A 15,848-nucleotide genomic window follows, 5' to 3' on the forward strand; every position below is an offset into this window, starting at 1 on the left:
CACATAAATACTTTATTATTTTAATACCTACACTAAGAAACTTATGATTTAAAATTCAAGAACAAGTTTGATTAATTTTTTCAAAAAGTTTGATAATCCTCTTACAACGTTTTCCAACTAAGATGAATATACTGATTTTCAAGATTATAGCTTATAATTAGATGTATCTGGCAATACACATTTCGAGAAACTTTTGGACTGAATGTGCGAAAGCCAAAAGCGTTTGTCATGATCGTGTCATTCTTAAGTTTTTATTTTATACTCGAAATATTTCAATAATGAAAGTATTTTACAATTTTACAATCCTGATTAAATACGTCAACTCTTAATAAATCTTGCCAACACACTCCAGTACATTTTTTAAAAGAAGATTTCCCGATTTTGAAAAATTTAAAATCATAGTTCAACGAGAAATCTTAGTTCTTGAATTCTTGAGGTAATAGTGTTATTTTTACTGTGGTCCTAGAAATATTATTCACGGTTATAGTTCCTAAGTTTAAATAAATAAAATTCATAAAAATTAACCGCAATACAACTGAAAAGTTGTTGTAATTTCACTAAAGCTCAAGGTTGCATGTAAAACCTCAATTTCCAGAAAATGTGAGATTTTTTAAAAAAAAAATTTCAGGGCAGTTATAAGGTCAGACTATCACTTCGTTTTGGATTGACGTTAGGTTCTGGGACAACCTATATATATATATATATATATATATATATATATATATATATATATTATGATAAAATTACTATTACTATTGAAAATATGTTCTTGAAGATCGTTAATACAATTAACGTAAGTTTTCATCAATCAAGGACTCACTTCACGTAAAAATCAATTATCTAATGATTAGCGACTTCTGACGCAGTATATCAGAGACCTATATAAATAATGCACTTCAAGGGTGAATATAATGTGATGCGAAATATAAAATAGATGATAAAGGTATTATACATTTTATCAGGAAAAACCATCAATACCATTGGCATAATAATTTACAACGTGGCTTATTTCTTTAATATTTAAAATTTACTGCGCGTGGCATTTTCATAAAACTTTTAATGTTCATTTATTCAGCACTAACTGTTTCAATGTTGGTTTTCACTTTTTATTCGTGAATAAAATAACGCAATATTGGACTGAATGGTTTTATTGCACACTGTTTTATATCATTGTATTATTTTGAATATTTAATAAAAAAAATACTAAAGAGATATGTGAAAGATTAATATTTCAAGAAACACTTAACCATCAGCTTAAACTCGAAGAAGCACTAATTAAATTAATTAATTCTATGTAATTAATCTACTGTAAGGTGCAATTTTACATATAATTTTCTAATACAGAAAATATACTCTATAATTAAAATAAAAAAAGAATGTTGGTCGGTCCAACAAACGTCACAATTAAGCCCACATTAACAAATTATGTAAATTTCGTGTAAATATAATGACCAAAGTATGAATCAGATCGAAGTAAATTCTACTTATTTTATGTATTATTCACATTTTTAAAACAAATATTGTCCGATCTACCTAAAAACGAGTTCCAGTCAATAAAAGTCCAATATTCAAATACTGCACCGCGTTTCACTTTCCATATGGGATATTTCTACTGGGATTTTTATAAATCCTTGTGAATATGTACTTTCAAACATTAAAATATAATTTCAAAGGAATAGTATCAATATAACAGCATAAAGAAATAGGTAAACCTATTTTTTCGATTTGTCACGAACTATAATATAAATGATTAAGAGCGATCGTTGGTTTTTTAATGATCAAATTTATTCAGACAAATTTCTTAAAATGTTGGATGATATCAACATTTTATTAGTAATGAAGTAGTGATAAATAAGATGAGCATTTAGTATATAGTTCCAGTAAAAATTTGTTCACTTAATATCAAAATGCATTGAATTTAACGCAATTAAAACAACATTAATTTAAATTATTGGAAAATAATTGAAGATGTATAGAAAAGTAATTATCAAAGCATGATCAGAAAGTTCACTTCTGGTATTTGTAAAATTGCTTTAAAAACAAAAGTTGTACTTCAGAAAGTCCAAAGTTACTTCTGTAAAGAATCGCTATTAAATGTACGACAATTCAGAGAATAATTTATAAAAAGACAAACGCGAAGCGTCGCTTATTTGTAACAGACGAATAACAACTTTACCAAAGGAAAATTCTGCTTTAATTTGAAAGACATTGCAAACTGAACGGTCGGTCTTCAAGATTTTCACATTCTTGTGACACGCTCGAGTAAATCTATGACGTTCGTTAAAGTTGCGCCGAATGGAAACGACTCATCAAAGGAGATGCATTTATAGAAATACATTTTTATATATAGATGGAAAATTTTCTATCAATAATGTTATTCACAAACTATGAAGTCTCAAATATTTATAACATTGGGAAAAATAATTTTTTCATTTTATTAAATTTCTTTATTAAAAATTAAACTTGAGCTTTTTAGTAAAGTTCATATGCTTGAAATACTATGGACTGACTTTACCATCAAGCTGTGACGTTATTAGATATGATTAATCACCCAATAAACAGATTTTAAAGGCTTCCAAAATCTTTTAAAGAAATGATGAACAATGGTTTTTTCTCAAAGGGATTCCTACAATTTTATAATATATCTAACTCACTTCAGCATTAGGAAAAAGCTGAATCTTGCGAACAACTTCGAATATGAAAAGAACTACATATTTCATGTCGAACATGAGTTTCAAGAAATTTGAAGAAGGGTTCCTCTGTGGGTTAGTAATTTAAGCTGAAGCATTTGAATCGTAAGTTCCTGGTTTGATACTCGTCTAGGACATCCAGATGTCGAGCAGTAGTTACATCGGTTTTTACTTAAATATAGTTACCTATGAAATTTCAAGTGAAAATACCCCTATCCAGCATTATTGTACTAATAGAATTATTATTATTACAGAAACGGTAATAATTAATTGAAAATCACGTAAGTTTGGACAACTGTATGGATTGACATCTATAAAGCAAGTTATTAAAAGAGGTCAGCACAACAGCTCTCAAGAGTCGTTAAGTTCTGATTGCTGTTAAATATCTATATAAAAAAGTTCAAGAAAATAACGATTATGGTATAAAAAGGTTCATGTCAAACAGACCATAAAACAATATATATGAGATTCCTTGTTCAACGTTATTTATTGGATCTTAAATGACGAGTACACTTCTTAAGAACAAATAATTACACCTTTCCTGCGGCATTGAACTCTTTCTCGGTATGTGTAATTGTGAACTGTGATTCAATAAAAATAAACCATAATTAATTTCTTATTGTATCTCTAGCAAAAGGGCGTAGCGATAATAATGTACCGGTCGATTAAACAAGCACATACAGAGGTAACTAAGACAAACATTAAATAAGTTTCTTCATAAGTCTCTCATTAGTAAAGTTGCTGGAATTTACTATACGACGGAAAGATTTAATTGCTATTTTAAACCGTGACGTAATATGCAGATATTGTGGATTTTCACTTAGCGTGGAATTCTAATCAGTAATCCATTTTTAATAACGAAAAACCGCAAATTTCTAAACTGTCAAATTTTATTTGATTAACATGTATTGTTATAATAATTTTTGATATGCAAAAGTTATTTTACGCCTCTTCTGATAAATGTCAAAAGTATTTGATGAAAATGAAAAATGTTTTTAAGACTTTTTTACGCACTGAAAAAAGTAAGGATTTGTACCACAAAATTTATACTTTTGTGTAGTAAACATTTTTACATGTTCACAGCAACAAATTCATGGATTATGTATTTAATTGTGGTATTAGCTATATCGTTCACAAAATTGATCAATCTCTACATCTTAAAATAATTTCCAATAATGTGACTTAATTGTTAAGTAACTATTAAAATCAATGGAATGAAAAATATATATAACTAAAAGTGCATGGCATCGTGCCGTAAGGCAAATTGCTGGAACTTCCCGCACCATAATTTTGAATTTGTAACATTTTTTAAAACTTTGAAAAATGTTCTCTTTGATAGTTTTGGATTTTTTTTAAAAAATTTACTTTTTTTAAATTTTCAGTTTTTTTTCAATATTTTAAAATTTGTGGAAAATTTTGACCTTTTTTGATAGCAATCGCGCTGCGTAGCTGTTTTAGCGACAAAACATCAAAGTGCATACTTATTATTAAAGTCTGTCCAAAATATTTGATAATTTGATGTGGCATTTTTTTACTTGATTGAACGGCCTTTGCCAAAAACTTATCAGCACGTCTCCCTATCAATAGAAATAGAATGTTTTTAAAATTATTCAAATTGGTTGATTTGTGTTCCCGACATTGTCTACTATAATTTATATCCTTATACACAGAAACATACATCTTTTTTTCTAAAGTATGCCAAAATGTCCAGAATCCTTTAACACGTAAATATATATGTATAAACAAAGTCATTTACAATTTTTTGCGATAACTATAACTTAACCTACTGGAAGTTAAAATGACAATATTCACATAAATTAAATATGGTTGTAAAATTAAAGATAATAAATGCCTTGTTAAAGATCATTTTTCTAAAATAAATTGCAAATTGTCAAAAACATGAGTCAAGAAACCTAGTTGAAATCCAAATACCTCTCTATATTATAATTGTAAATATATTTTAAATTATAAATTGATCTAATAACATTCATAATATGTTATCAAAGTACATTTTGCATTATAAAGTTCATTTATAACATCCTATGATAATCCGTATCGTCAGTCAAAAGTACTAAAAAGATTCGAAGGCGATTGTAATTATCGACCTACCGATAAAATATGCTTTCAGCATCTGCTGTTACAAAACAAACGAACGCACTAAACTAGTCTTTAGGATTTAATTAACGTTTTGGTGACAGAATATCGAGTAATTAACGATAGGGTAATTTGCGAACGCGAACTCTCGTTTCACAACGGTGTTAATAAACACACGATCGGAAGGAAGGACATGGTTCACACTAATTGGGGCAAATCTAGACAAACTTTGAAGATAGAGTTGGAAATTTTTCATAGAAAGGTGAAGTAAATATTGATTATTTATATAATAAATATTAACACAGAAATTTGTATGTAACTGACACTATTGGTGTTGTTTGAGATATTATAAATTATTATTTAAATTATATGTGCCAAAATTTTTAAATTGAATAGTCAGGTCAACCCATCACCTACAACCCCCCGAGCTTTATTAGACAATAAAAAGTAACAAGAATTGTGTAATATATACACATACTCAAAATCAGAATATATTTACATATATTTGCATAAATTGCAGTAAATTGTATTTTTTCACAAAAATTTAATTTAGTTAATTTAGGTGTATCGATATATCAATAATATTTTGACAAAGACAAAAATATTTGAAATATACTATTAGATCTACTTTTATATACTTCCTAATACATATTTTTTATTTCATTACTCTCCATTCTTATTTGTATTTAGTTTTGTTCATAAAATTACATTTCAGTAATCATATATAATATTCGGGTATTCCATGGTGTAATTGTTAAACTCAAGGACTCGTGTAAACAAGTTTGTGTATTTGAATCCCGCTCTGGAAAACCTGACATCGTGCAGTAGCGATGGTCGTTTTTACTTCAAAATATGAATAAAAAATATGTTTGAAATTGAAAATAGCCAATTTTTGGGTACTGCGGTGTGTAATGGCAATGGGAAATCTTTCACACTATTTTTCCCCTAATCGATTTGGTGTTTAATTCAGCTCACAGACCTAGCGTAGTACTACCCATTATTTTTTATTTTTATTATATAATATTTAAAAATGCCTAAGTACAACTGCATATTATACTGGCAACGTATATAATACTGCATACAGTATGCGATATATTATATCAACAATTTTGCATAAAGTAAAAAAATACATATTTTTCACGTGTTCAAACTCAATTTGAACACTTTTTTGCACAATTTATGAGCTCATTGAAAATGTTACTGTTAATTTAATAGCCAATAAACTACATTTGCTCTATACTACTGATCACTACATTACTAATCTCTATACTATTTCTCTAATTATTAAATATTTTATTACAGCAATACGATTAACCATTTTAGTAACAAAAAAAACAATGATCTTATTTGTAATGAAGTTATAATATTTTTCTCTGTTGAAGATTAAACTTGGTATTCAAATTTTAACCAACAGTATTAACATGAGTGAAAATTACTTTTACAGATGACTAAATTGAATGTAAGCAAATCAAAAATAGTAATAATAGTCGAAATTATATTGAGAATATTAATATTTCTAATATTGAAAAATCAATTTCATAGTTTTCACCAATTTCAAATATTTGCGATTATCTTAAGTAACATTTTTCACTTATCTATATACTCGACTCTCGCACTTATTATTGGTCGAGACTTTCCATAAAGAACAAGTGCATTTGATTGATAATTAATAAATCAGGTTACTTCGCTACCTTGAATTCATTTTTATATACAACTATATAGCGCTGATCAAAACATGTCGATAATTATACTGCGTATAAAGCTACAAATACAAAGCAAATTTACAAAGTGCATTCTATAAGATTTATGTATGTGACATAAGGAGTCAACTTAAAAAACTATGATAAAAAGTTGAATATATCTAGTTCTATGTGGATGTAATCAGATATGCATTTCAGAAGATTCCTTGCATTATATAATCGAATAGTTTTGAATGCGTTTATTGATCTTGAGATTTATGATCCATTATGATACAGAAGTAGCGAACATGAAGTTAGCCTTCTTCAAATTCTCATTTGTGAGTATCCAAAACAAGGACCTAAATCTATGAAGTTACATATTTGGGGCAAGTTTTCAAAACGAATAACTAATGAAACAGCAAAGATCAAAGAAATCCGACAATAAACTTCATTTTATGGCCATAATCTAAATGAATTCTTGAAAATTGGTATCACTAGCAAATGTAAAAAATAATTTTAGCAATTAAATAATTATTATTAACTACTTTAAATAATTTTAGCAATTCAATAATTATTATAATGACAATGTAATACTACGATTCGACAACCCTTCAATTAATAGCAGTTCTAGATAACTACAATTGAACTATGAAATCACTTGAAGTACGAAGGTTAAAATTAATTTACTAGATAACCGATTATGAACTGGTTATCTATATAAACTACTTAAGTAAAAAAGAATAAAGCGAAGAAACTTGAGTGTTTTGGCGTTTTGAAATAACTTCTTGAAATACTAATTGCAAAATATTTCTCAATGTTGAATTTAGTTTCAAAATTCTCTGAGATATCAGAATTATCAATAAGATAATACAATACTGGTATTTGAGTAAGAGTAATCGTATAAAATATTGTTAATCATTGCTGCAATATATTAATACATATTAATTTCTAATTATTCAATGTCGATTATCGATATACTCAAACAAAATTATAAATGTAAAATAGCTTTCTTGATTAGTAATATGAATGCCAATCATACTCATGTGACAAAAAATGGGAAACCTTAAACGAGTTAACCATGCTAATTAGATATAAATAAATTGTACAACAAACACTAGTAACTATGCAAACATTATTATAGTTGTCAAATTCTACGAAAGACAATTCCCAGACGTTTTCTAAGAAAGTAAGTTTTTTATTTGCAAATCTATCGACGTTTTTACCACGATAATTAATGTTTATCAAGCAATAACATTAAATAAACCGATATGTTTGTCTAATAGAACAACAATTACGAAGAAAAAAATTTATAATTGTATGAAAGCAAAATTGTCGAGCATTATTTATTTTCTGCATAATCCAAGTTTCTGAAGAAATATCAAAATAAATATTGAATTTAAAAAAGATGGTGAGTAAGGATGATTGCTGAACACTGTGATAAGTAATTGCTGTGCTGATAAATGAATTAATTAAATTCAAATCAAATAGTTTTATAAGATAAAATAATGTACTTGAATTTTGTTCTCGAATGTTTTAGCATCAACAGCGGTACGAAACAAAATCGATTCAAACGCTTGCTATTTCATAATGTATTAAATTATTAGGATCAATGGGACCTACCAAGAAAAAAGCTCAACGCAATGCGAATAATTTATATGGAAAAAGCCAAAGCCTAAATTGAAACTGTACACCCAAACAATGCCGGAGGTAATAAATCATTATTTGTTTTGTTACTAACAAAATAATCGACAAACACAATGGCGAGAAATACGCGAAGCGCTAACAAGTCATAATTGAAACGATGACATATTGTACGCATCCGAATCTAGATTTTTCTACAGAAGGAGCGTACAACACATGTTTGAACTCTCAAGAGTTACGTAACGTGGGACAAACGCTGCGTGTTTCCTACTCGACTCGCATAATCAATACACTATTTCACAGACAGATAGAATTTCATAAATTAAACGGTCACCCTAATTGACTTTGCATTAGAACAGATTGATTTATGATTGAACTATTCAATTTGCCGCACAAATGTTGTATTGCACTCTTGTATACAATAAATGTCGTTGTTGATAGGGATAAATAGTGAAAATATTCAAATTTCATGTGGTTGACTCTCAGAAAGAATTTAAAATGAATTGATACATTAAAATAAAATTTTGATAAAAATAATGAAAAAAATCATGAGGAGGAAAAATTTTTTGGTCTGTCAATATTGTAGTTTTAAAAAATCACGCCGAGTAAGGTTGCAATGAGAATGATCCATAAGAGATTGTAGATGAAGAATTATAGATCACTAGATCATGATCGACCGATTTACGGGTTGGTCTTCATCCATCGTGCCATCGAGGCCACAGCATGGAACATGCGCATTGTCGCGGTACACTAAAAATGGCCGACCATCCCTTCAATATAACCATCACACCAGCACGCGGTATGAGGGGGCGATAAGTTTCCCCGCACGATGACGTAACAACAAAGAACCGTTTTGACACAAACCGCGAAAATTTCAAAACGCTGAAGATGTTCTAACTGATGAACTTCAAGAAGTCGCTACTCACCCCAACTGGAGCCGGTGCGTCCCAAGAACTGGCTGGTCTCAGAGTTCCACAGGAATTGACGGAAACCCTCCCATTTGCCAAGTTTCGGTGGCGGGCTGTAGTACTGTTCGGCCACTTTCTTGTCCGCCATCCTGATGTCCAACGACGATACGATGTGCTCTCACGCCGAACCGAATTGGCACAACCGAAATTGCACGGTAAAAACGGTTTTGTACGGTTGTTATAACGAAGAGGGGAGGGTTCACGGTACTGAGAGAGTGTACGCGGACTACTGAACTGCGGACGGACGAGGCTCTGAAGCGCAGCTGACCCGGGACGGTGCGCCGACTGCGATGCGCGCAGAATCGGAAGATCGGCTTTACCCTTCGCGCCGACTGACAGACGCTATGCGCCCAACGGAAGCACGCTTGCGCCGTCGGTTCGATCCAAGCGATCCAAGCGGGGTTGCCCTTTCACAATCGGCGGTGGAGCGCTGCTGACGCCGGCTGCTACGAGGACATCTGGCGCGCACGACTGAAGGCACGTGTGTTCTGAAACAAGGAAAGAGTTGGTTCATATTGTTACTCATGCGATAACACTTATTCGGTGCGGTCTACGCTGCACGCGGTTCTACGCATTCGTAGCCGCTCATCAAAGCACTAATACCTACGCGCGGAGCTTTGTACATTGTACATTTAATCGACACGAAATGCGCTACGCTGGGATTAAATGGGTTTGAAGAAAGAATCAAACTTAAAAATTTTTCATTGCACCATATAAAAATATCAAGTGTTGACAAGCGGCTAATAATATACCATATATTCACCTTGGCAAAATAATTTATTAAGTCGAAGTTCACATACTTATTTAGACACATACAAACATCCATATTTAATCAGCTTAGTGAGTGCCTAATACTAAATAAAGACTGTCAGAAAATATTTATTTATTAACTTCCCGTATCGTAAGTCATAGTAATGGTCCAAAAATCGAAAATGAATAGTTTTATATATATCTTTAAATTTCTTTACTTTAGGCTTTTGAACATACTGGCATACATTACAAAAAATTATTGTGTAGATGTGTATGTATGTGTATATGTATAAATACAATATTTCGTCCTCATTTTTGGGAGCATCGATTTGAATGATTCAAAAAACATTCAATTCGTATTGACGAGAAAATGTGCTACTTAGTGTCTTGCAAAGGCAGTTTCAGCGGGGCCAGAAAACGTTTTTTAATTTAAATTTTTTTTATTAAATATTAAACATGATTTTAATTTTATTTCTAGCTAAAAATCTCAAACTCACTTATAAACTTTAAATAAATAACTTTAACTTTGCAATTTAGTTTAAATAATTCTCAGAAATATGAGATGAAGTCCTTCATTCTAACTCCGCTTGATTCAGTTTGTTTTTTTTTTGTTTTTCGTGTGAACATATATAAACGTAGTCGTCCAATTCATAAGGTCTTCTTATATTTCGTTTATGAAATACGAATAATGAAAATTATAGTATTTATAATAACCTACTTGAAAACATTCAAAATTCCTGGTACGATGACATGCAACACTAATTTATTTTTATTTTTAACAGCAATCAAAACACAATATCTTGTAAGTTATTTGATTCAATTCATACTTATATAAAATTATTTGCTAAATTTTAATATATTTATAGCTAGAATAAATGATTCACCAATTACGCTCATTTCTCCGAAGATGTAGTGAATATCATGTAAATAGTAATGCTAATTGTCTTGAATAATACATGACAAAGTATGAATTGCAAAAAAGTGACGTAGCGTGAAATGATTGACGTTAAAAGTCAATAATATAAATGGCATAATTTGCGAATTGTGTTATGAAAAATTGATCTGAATTACTTATAAAAGTAAGTTAATACTTTATTGAAACGTAGAAATAAAACTAATATGAATCATGTTCTATTCCATATGAATCCGAAATAGACTTCGCATATACTGCACGGCGCGTAATTCAACAGCTGTAAGGTACATCAAATTAAGCATGTACTGAAGCGATAACGTTCAATCCGAAATTTCGAAAATAGCAATAGCATAACATTTATTTCTAATTAAATCACATTCGAATGGCAGCTTCCTACAGATTCATGTTGATACGTACACAGACGAAAACATAATGTTCAGTTTAATTTGTGTTTGAACGTGATCAGTATACTGCGTAAACACATCAATAATTTAAAATACCAACATTCTATAAATCTAAATAATTATTCAAATACAATTACCATCATATAAAGCATAAACCGGGATAAACAAGACTACAATTTATATTATAGAGAAGTTGCTATTATAGTATCAATTTTTAATACATTTTCACGTACACACATACGTATTGCAATATATATATATTAGTGATGTGCCGACTCGAAAAATTCCCGATTCGAATGATTCGAATCAGAAAAAAACCTGATTCGAATCATGATTCGAATCAACTCGAATCAAGTATATATATGGACAAAAAAAAATCATGGATGTATTAATTTAGTAAAAGTGATCCAAATTTATAATCAAAATTGTCAGTTTAACCAATATAACCGACAAAGTAGAAATTGTAAACATAAATCACTATCAAAAAGTATATTCTGAAAATTATTAAAAATGATGTAATTTTGAGGACGGCTAAAACTCATCTTCAAATTAATTTACAATAATAGATTACCAAACAATTGTGCATCACTAAAGCATATAAAATAATATTTGGAATCATGGGTCGATTGTTTATTTGACTATGTAATCAGTAAAGGATCGCATCTAAACTGAGAGCTGAAAGTTAATTTCATTAATGTGAATTTGCCATTACTTACATAATCAGAAGTTAACATATTATTTACTGACTTTCTGGTGTTTAGTAATTGTTTCAAAAGAGAATTATATTGAAATAATTTCGAGTGGTTTATTCTGATAACATTTAAAAACTAAAACACTTAATTATTATCAAAATTGGGTATTGATATTTCACGAATAAAATCGCTCTCAGCGCTCCGTAACATAAATAAACACGCAAGAACGACGACGCATTGTATCGCCCATACGGTTAACTCATATCGCTCGAACGGCTTGAAGTCGGGATGATTCGAATCAGAATTGAAGTCGGAATAACTCGTAACGCCGCTTGATTCGGTTTGGCTCATGAAGTCGGAACAACCCATAACGCCGCTTGATTCGAGTTGGCTCATATGAAGTCGGAACAACTCATATCGCCGCTTGATTCGGTTTGAGTCATGAAGTCGGAATAACTCATATCGCCGCTTGATTCGGTTTGAGTCATATGAAGTCGGATGATATAGTTAGTCGATGAATGCGGTTAAAGTCACACAAAGACGATTGGAGTTGGCTGATACATTTAAGCATATTAAAGTCGGGTGGCTCGCATGATTTAATTCATTATTTATTTTTTATATTTATGATATTTATTTTTTATATTATTATAATATTGAATTAAATTAAAACATTTTTTTATATTTTTATTTATGAAAAATTTTATATTTATGAAAAATTTGTGTTAATACATATTTTATCACAGTAAATTTTTTGCGGCTTGATGCGAGTTGATTCGAATCAAGTAAAATCTGATTCGAATCAAGTCGTTAAAGGCTTGATTCGAATGATTCGAATCACTTGATTCGACTTGGCACATCACTATATATATATATATATATATATATATATATATATATATATATATATATATATATATTTATATATATATATATATATATATAAATATTATTTAAGTTTTTTTTCGTTTTGCCGTTTCTTTTTAAAAAAATAAAGAATCAGAAGCTAATTATGAGGAGCGAAGAGACTGGAAATAAATAATTAAAGTTTATAAACATAATTAAAACAAAGCAATAATAAATTTCAATGTTTAAAACATAAAATCTCGAAAGTTTTCAACGACCTGAATGCCGATATAAATTTTTCGTAATGTTAAAAGTTCATCGTAAAATTTTGTCCTCGTAGCTTTCACAAGTTTGAACACAAACTTTGATCGATTCAGGAGGTGTAAATCCAAAGCAAGTTTCTCTATAAAATGACGTTATCAAATTTCTCGGGTGCAAAGATTTAACTCGCACTTTAAAACGATCCTACAAAAATATTTTGTAGAGTTAATGAAAATTGAAATTTCGTTATTCATCTGCTAACCAGAAAAACAGAAAAATATTCATAATTTCTTTCTGAATAAATATTTTTAGAATTCTATGAAAGTGTATATAAAATATGCATAGTATTTATAAAAACAAAAAGGTTAATGAACAGAGAGTAAAATGTATAAATGAAAATTATATATTATTAGAATACGAAAACTTAAATAAATGAATGATTATCTATACAAAAAAAAAGTATTCGACTACTTTCAACCAACAATGCGTATCTAATGTATTAATAAAAAATAATTATCTTAGAAAAATTAATCGCGAGTTATTGATAATTTTCGTTACATTGATATTGTGTAATTCATCAACTACATCAAACTGCAAATTGAAATACCAATTACGAGCATATATAACGTGGAGCATGCACTATCAATTTATAACTTGAAAAGAACTAGTAAATATTTTCTAAGTATAATAGATATTTCAGGTATCATCTTCACTCGAGCCCATGTCGCCAAAATAGATTAATAAAAGCAACTACATTATGTTTAAATTATTAATTAAAAATTAAATATAAATTAAGTATTAAATAAATTTATTTAATTCGATTATATTTGCTCAAAAGGTTGAAAGTTTGTTTTAACACCTCGTGCTTTAATGAGCCTTTAATGAGCTAGTCATAAAAATTTTGGCCCAAAAATAAATACAACAAAACCAGGCTCGTGAATATATTTGTAGGACCAAATATAAATATGACCAAATTGTAAATCTAAAATATATACCGGTCAACAGTGTCGTCAAAAAGTATGTACATCTGAGGTATTTACATCCGAGCATCAGCGTGAAGCGTGAACACTTGGGAGGCCCAAGTTTCGTCGAGCTAAATGGTACGGGAAGGGGTTAACAGCTAATATTTTTACAAGGTTCGCAGAACTAATGAATGCATTTCTAGAACTATAAATGACGACATTAACAAAAAGTTTGTGTATTGCTAATTGCTAACATTATATTCAACAGTATTTGTAAAAAATAACATCTTCCAAATGATGTACATTATTTGGGTTTATTATTTGGTACAGAAGGTTAGGCAATCTCGGAAGTTCTTCATATCAAGTGTTGCTAATTCAGGCAATATCTTTATTATTTCTGGTGTAATTGCTTCTTTTAAAATTAAAATGGTTTTGTGTACATTAATTTTCTCATAATAACCCATAGAATGAAATAACATGGCATTGGATCAGGCGAGAGCACTGGTCATATTATGTCACTGCGGCAAGAGAAAATCTGATTTGACGTGGTCGGAGTAAAGTGGCACTCCGTCTTGTTGAAACCAAATCTACCATTGTGTTGCTCCAAGATTCAAGGCCTAGCACATGAGAACATGAGCGGATGCCATGAAAGTATGGTTTCCATACTCTAAAAATGCGTCATCGGAGAATGAACTGACATGCATTCACACGTCTTTGAAAATAATAGCTGGGAAATCTTTATTAATTAATGGGCTCATAAATCCCCAATACTATTTTCTACCCCCATCCATATAGAAATAACGGTCGTCAGAAATCCATCAATTATTTCTGCCAGACCCTATATTCGTACGTTCAATTTCAATGTGGCATAGGAATCTAAGACCACGCTAAATTTGACTACATAGACTAAAATAAATTATTTGGCAATAACTAATAATGAACTTTCTTCAAAATTCATTCCCCACTTCTCTTTATCTACCCCTGTATATTAATTATCGAGTTATTGAAGTATTAGAGATTTTAAGTAGAGATTACAGGCAACGGTATAGCCAACAAGGGGCATCAAAAATTTGAATTGGTAAAAAATGGCAGATGTAATTAAAGTATACACACCTAAATGCATTAGATGGCACTAATGTGAAACTGTGAAACGACAGATTACTGCACGGCTACAAAACTAATAGCGTGCGCTTGTTGATTTATTTAAAGTATTAATTCGATTGAATGTTTTAGTGGCCTCAATAACGCATCACTTGTTAATCATGCTAAACTGGTCAAACGTAGAATACGATTCTATTTAGAATTTCCTACTCGCATTAATGCAGCATTTCATGTACATTATTTTCATATATAAACCTAATATAATTCATATTTTTACATAGTTCAATATATCGTAATGGTGAGCTAATGCACTTTAATTTAGAATACATTTTACCTTACACAATAAAGTATAACAAATTTTGACGATAGTCAAACATTTGCATGAATAATATAAATTATTATTTTTATCTTACGGTAAGATTGCCATTTTAAAATAATTATTCAATCAAATAAATCGTGATCACTTCAGATGTGATGTCGAAGTAAATGTGAATGTTATGTAAATTTATTAACTTTCCGCAGGGTAAGTTATAGTAATCGCAAAAACATCGGAAGTAAACATTTTTACATTACCTTACATTTTACGATTTTCGGATAGTTAAAAAATTGATATGTTTGTGTGCGTTTGTATGTGCGGATACAATTTTTTCTCAACACGGATCAACCGATTATAATGATTCTAAAACCATTCGATTCCTTGATAGAAAAACGTGCTGGTTAGGTTTTAGCAAAGCAAGGTCCATCAAGAATTTCAGAATATTTCGAAATTTTCAAAAATACCAATTTTTAAAACATTTCAAAAATATGAAAAAATTGTTGTGAATATACACATGAGCTGTTGTTTGTGGAA

General features: G+C 29.8%; 1 protein-coding gene across 2 annotated transcripts in view; it reads right to left on the bottom strand.

Moving 5' to 3' along the window:
• LOC113378841 (sodium/potassium-transporting ATPase subunit beta-2) overlaps positions 1-15,848 on the bottom strand; it is a 406,525-nt gene that overhangs the window by 310,816 nt on the left and 79,861 nt on the right. For both annotated transcript variants that reach the window (XM_026619460.1, XM_026619461.1), the window contains exon 2: positions 9,031-9,560. In XM_026619460.1, coding sequence (XP_026475245.1) covers positions 9,031-9,160 — 130 coding nt within the window. In that variant the 5' untranslated portion in view covers positions 9,161-9,560. The remainder of the gene's footprint in view (positions 1-9,030; positions 9,561-15,848) is intronic.

The sequence above is a fragment of the Ctenocephalides felis genome, unplaced genomic scaffold, assembly GCF_003426905.1.
Source record: "Ctenocephalides felis isolate EL2017-DRISC unplaced genomic scaffold, ASM342690v1 CF-g0.4_SCAFFOLD_01886, whole genome shotgun sequence".
Lineage (NCBI taxonomy): Eukaryota > Metazoa > Arthropoda > Insecta > Siphonaptera > Pulicidae > Ctenocephalides > Ctenocephalides felis.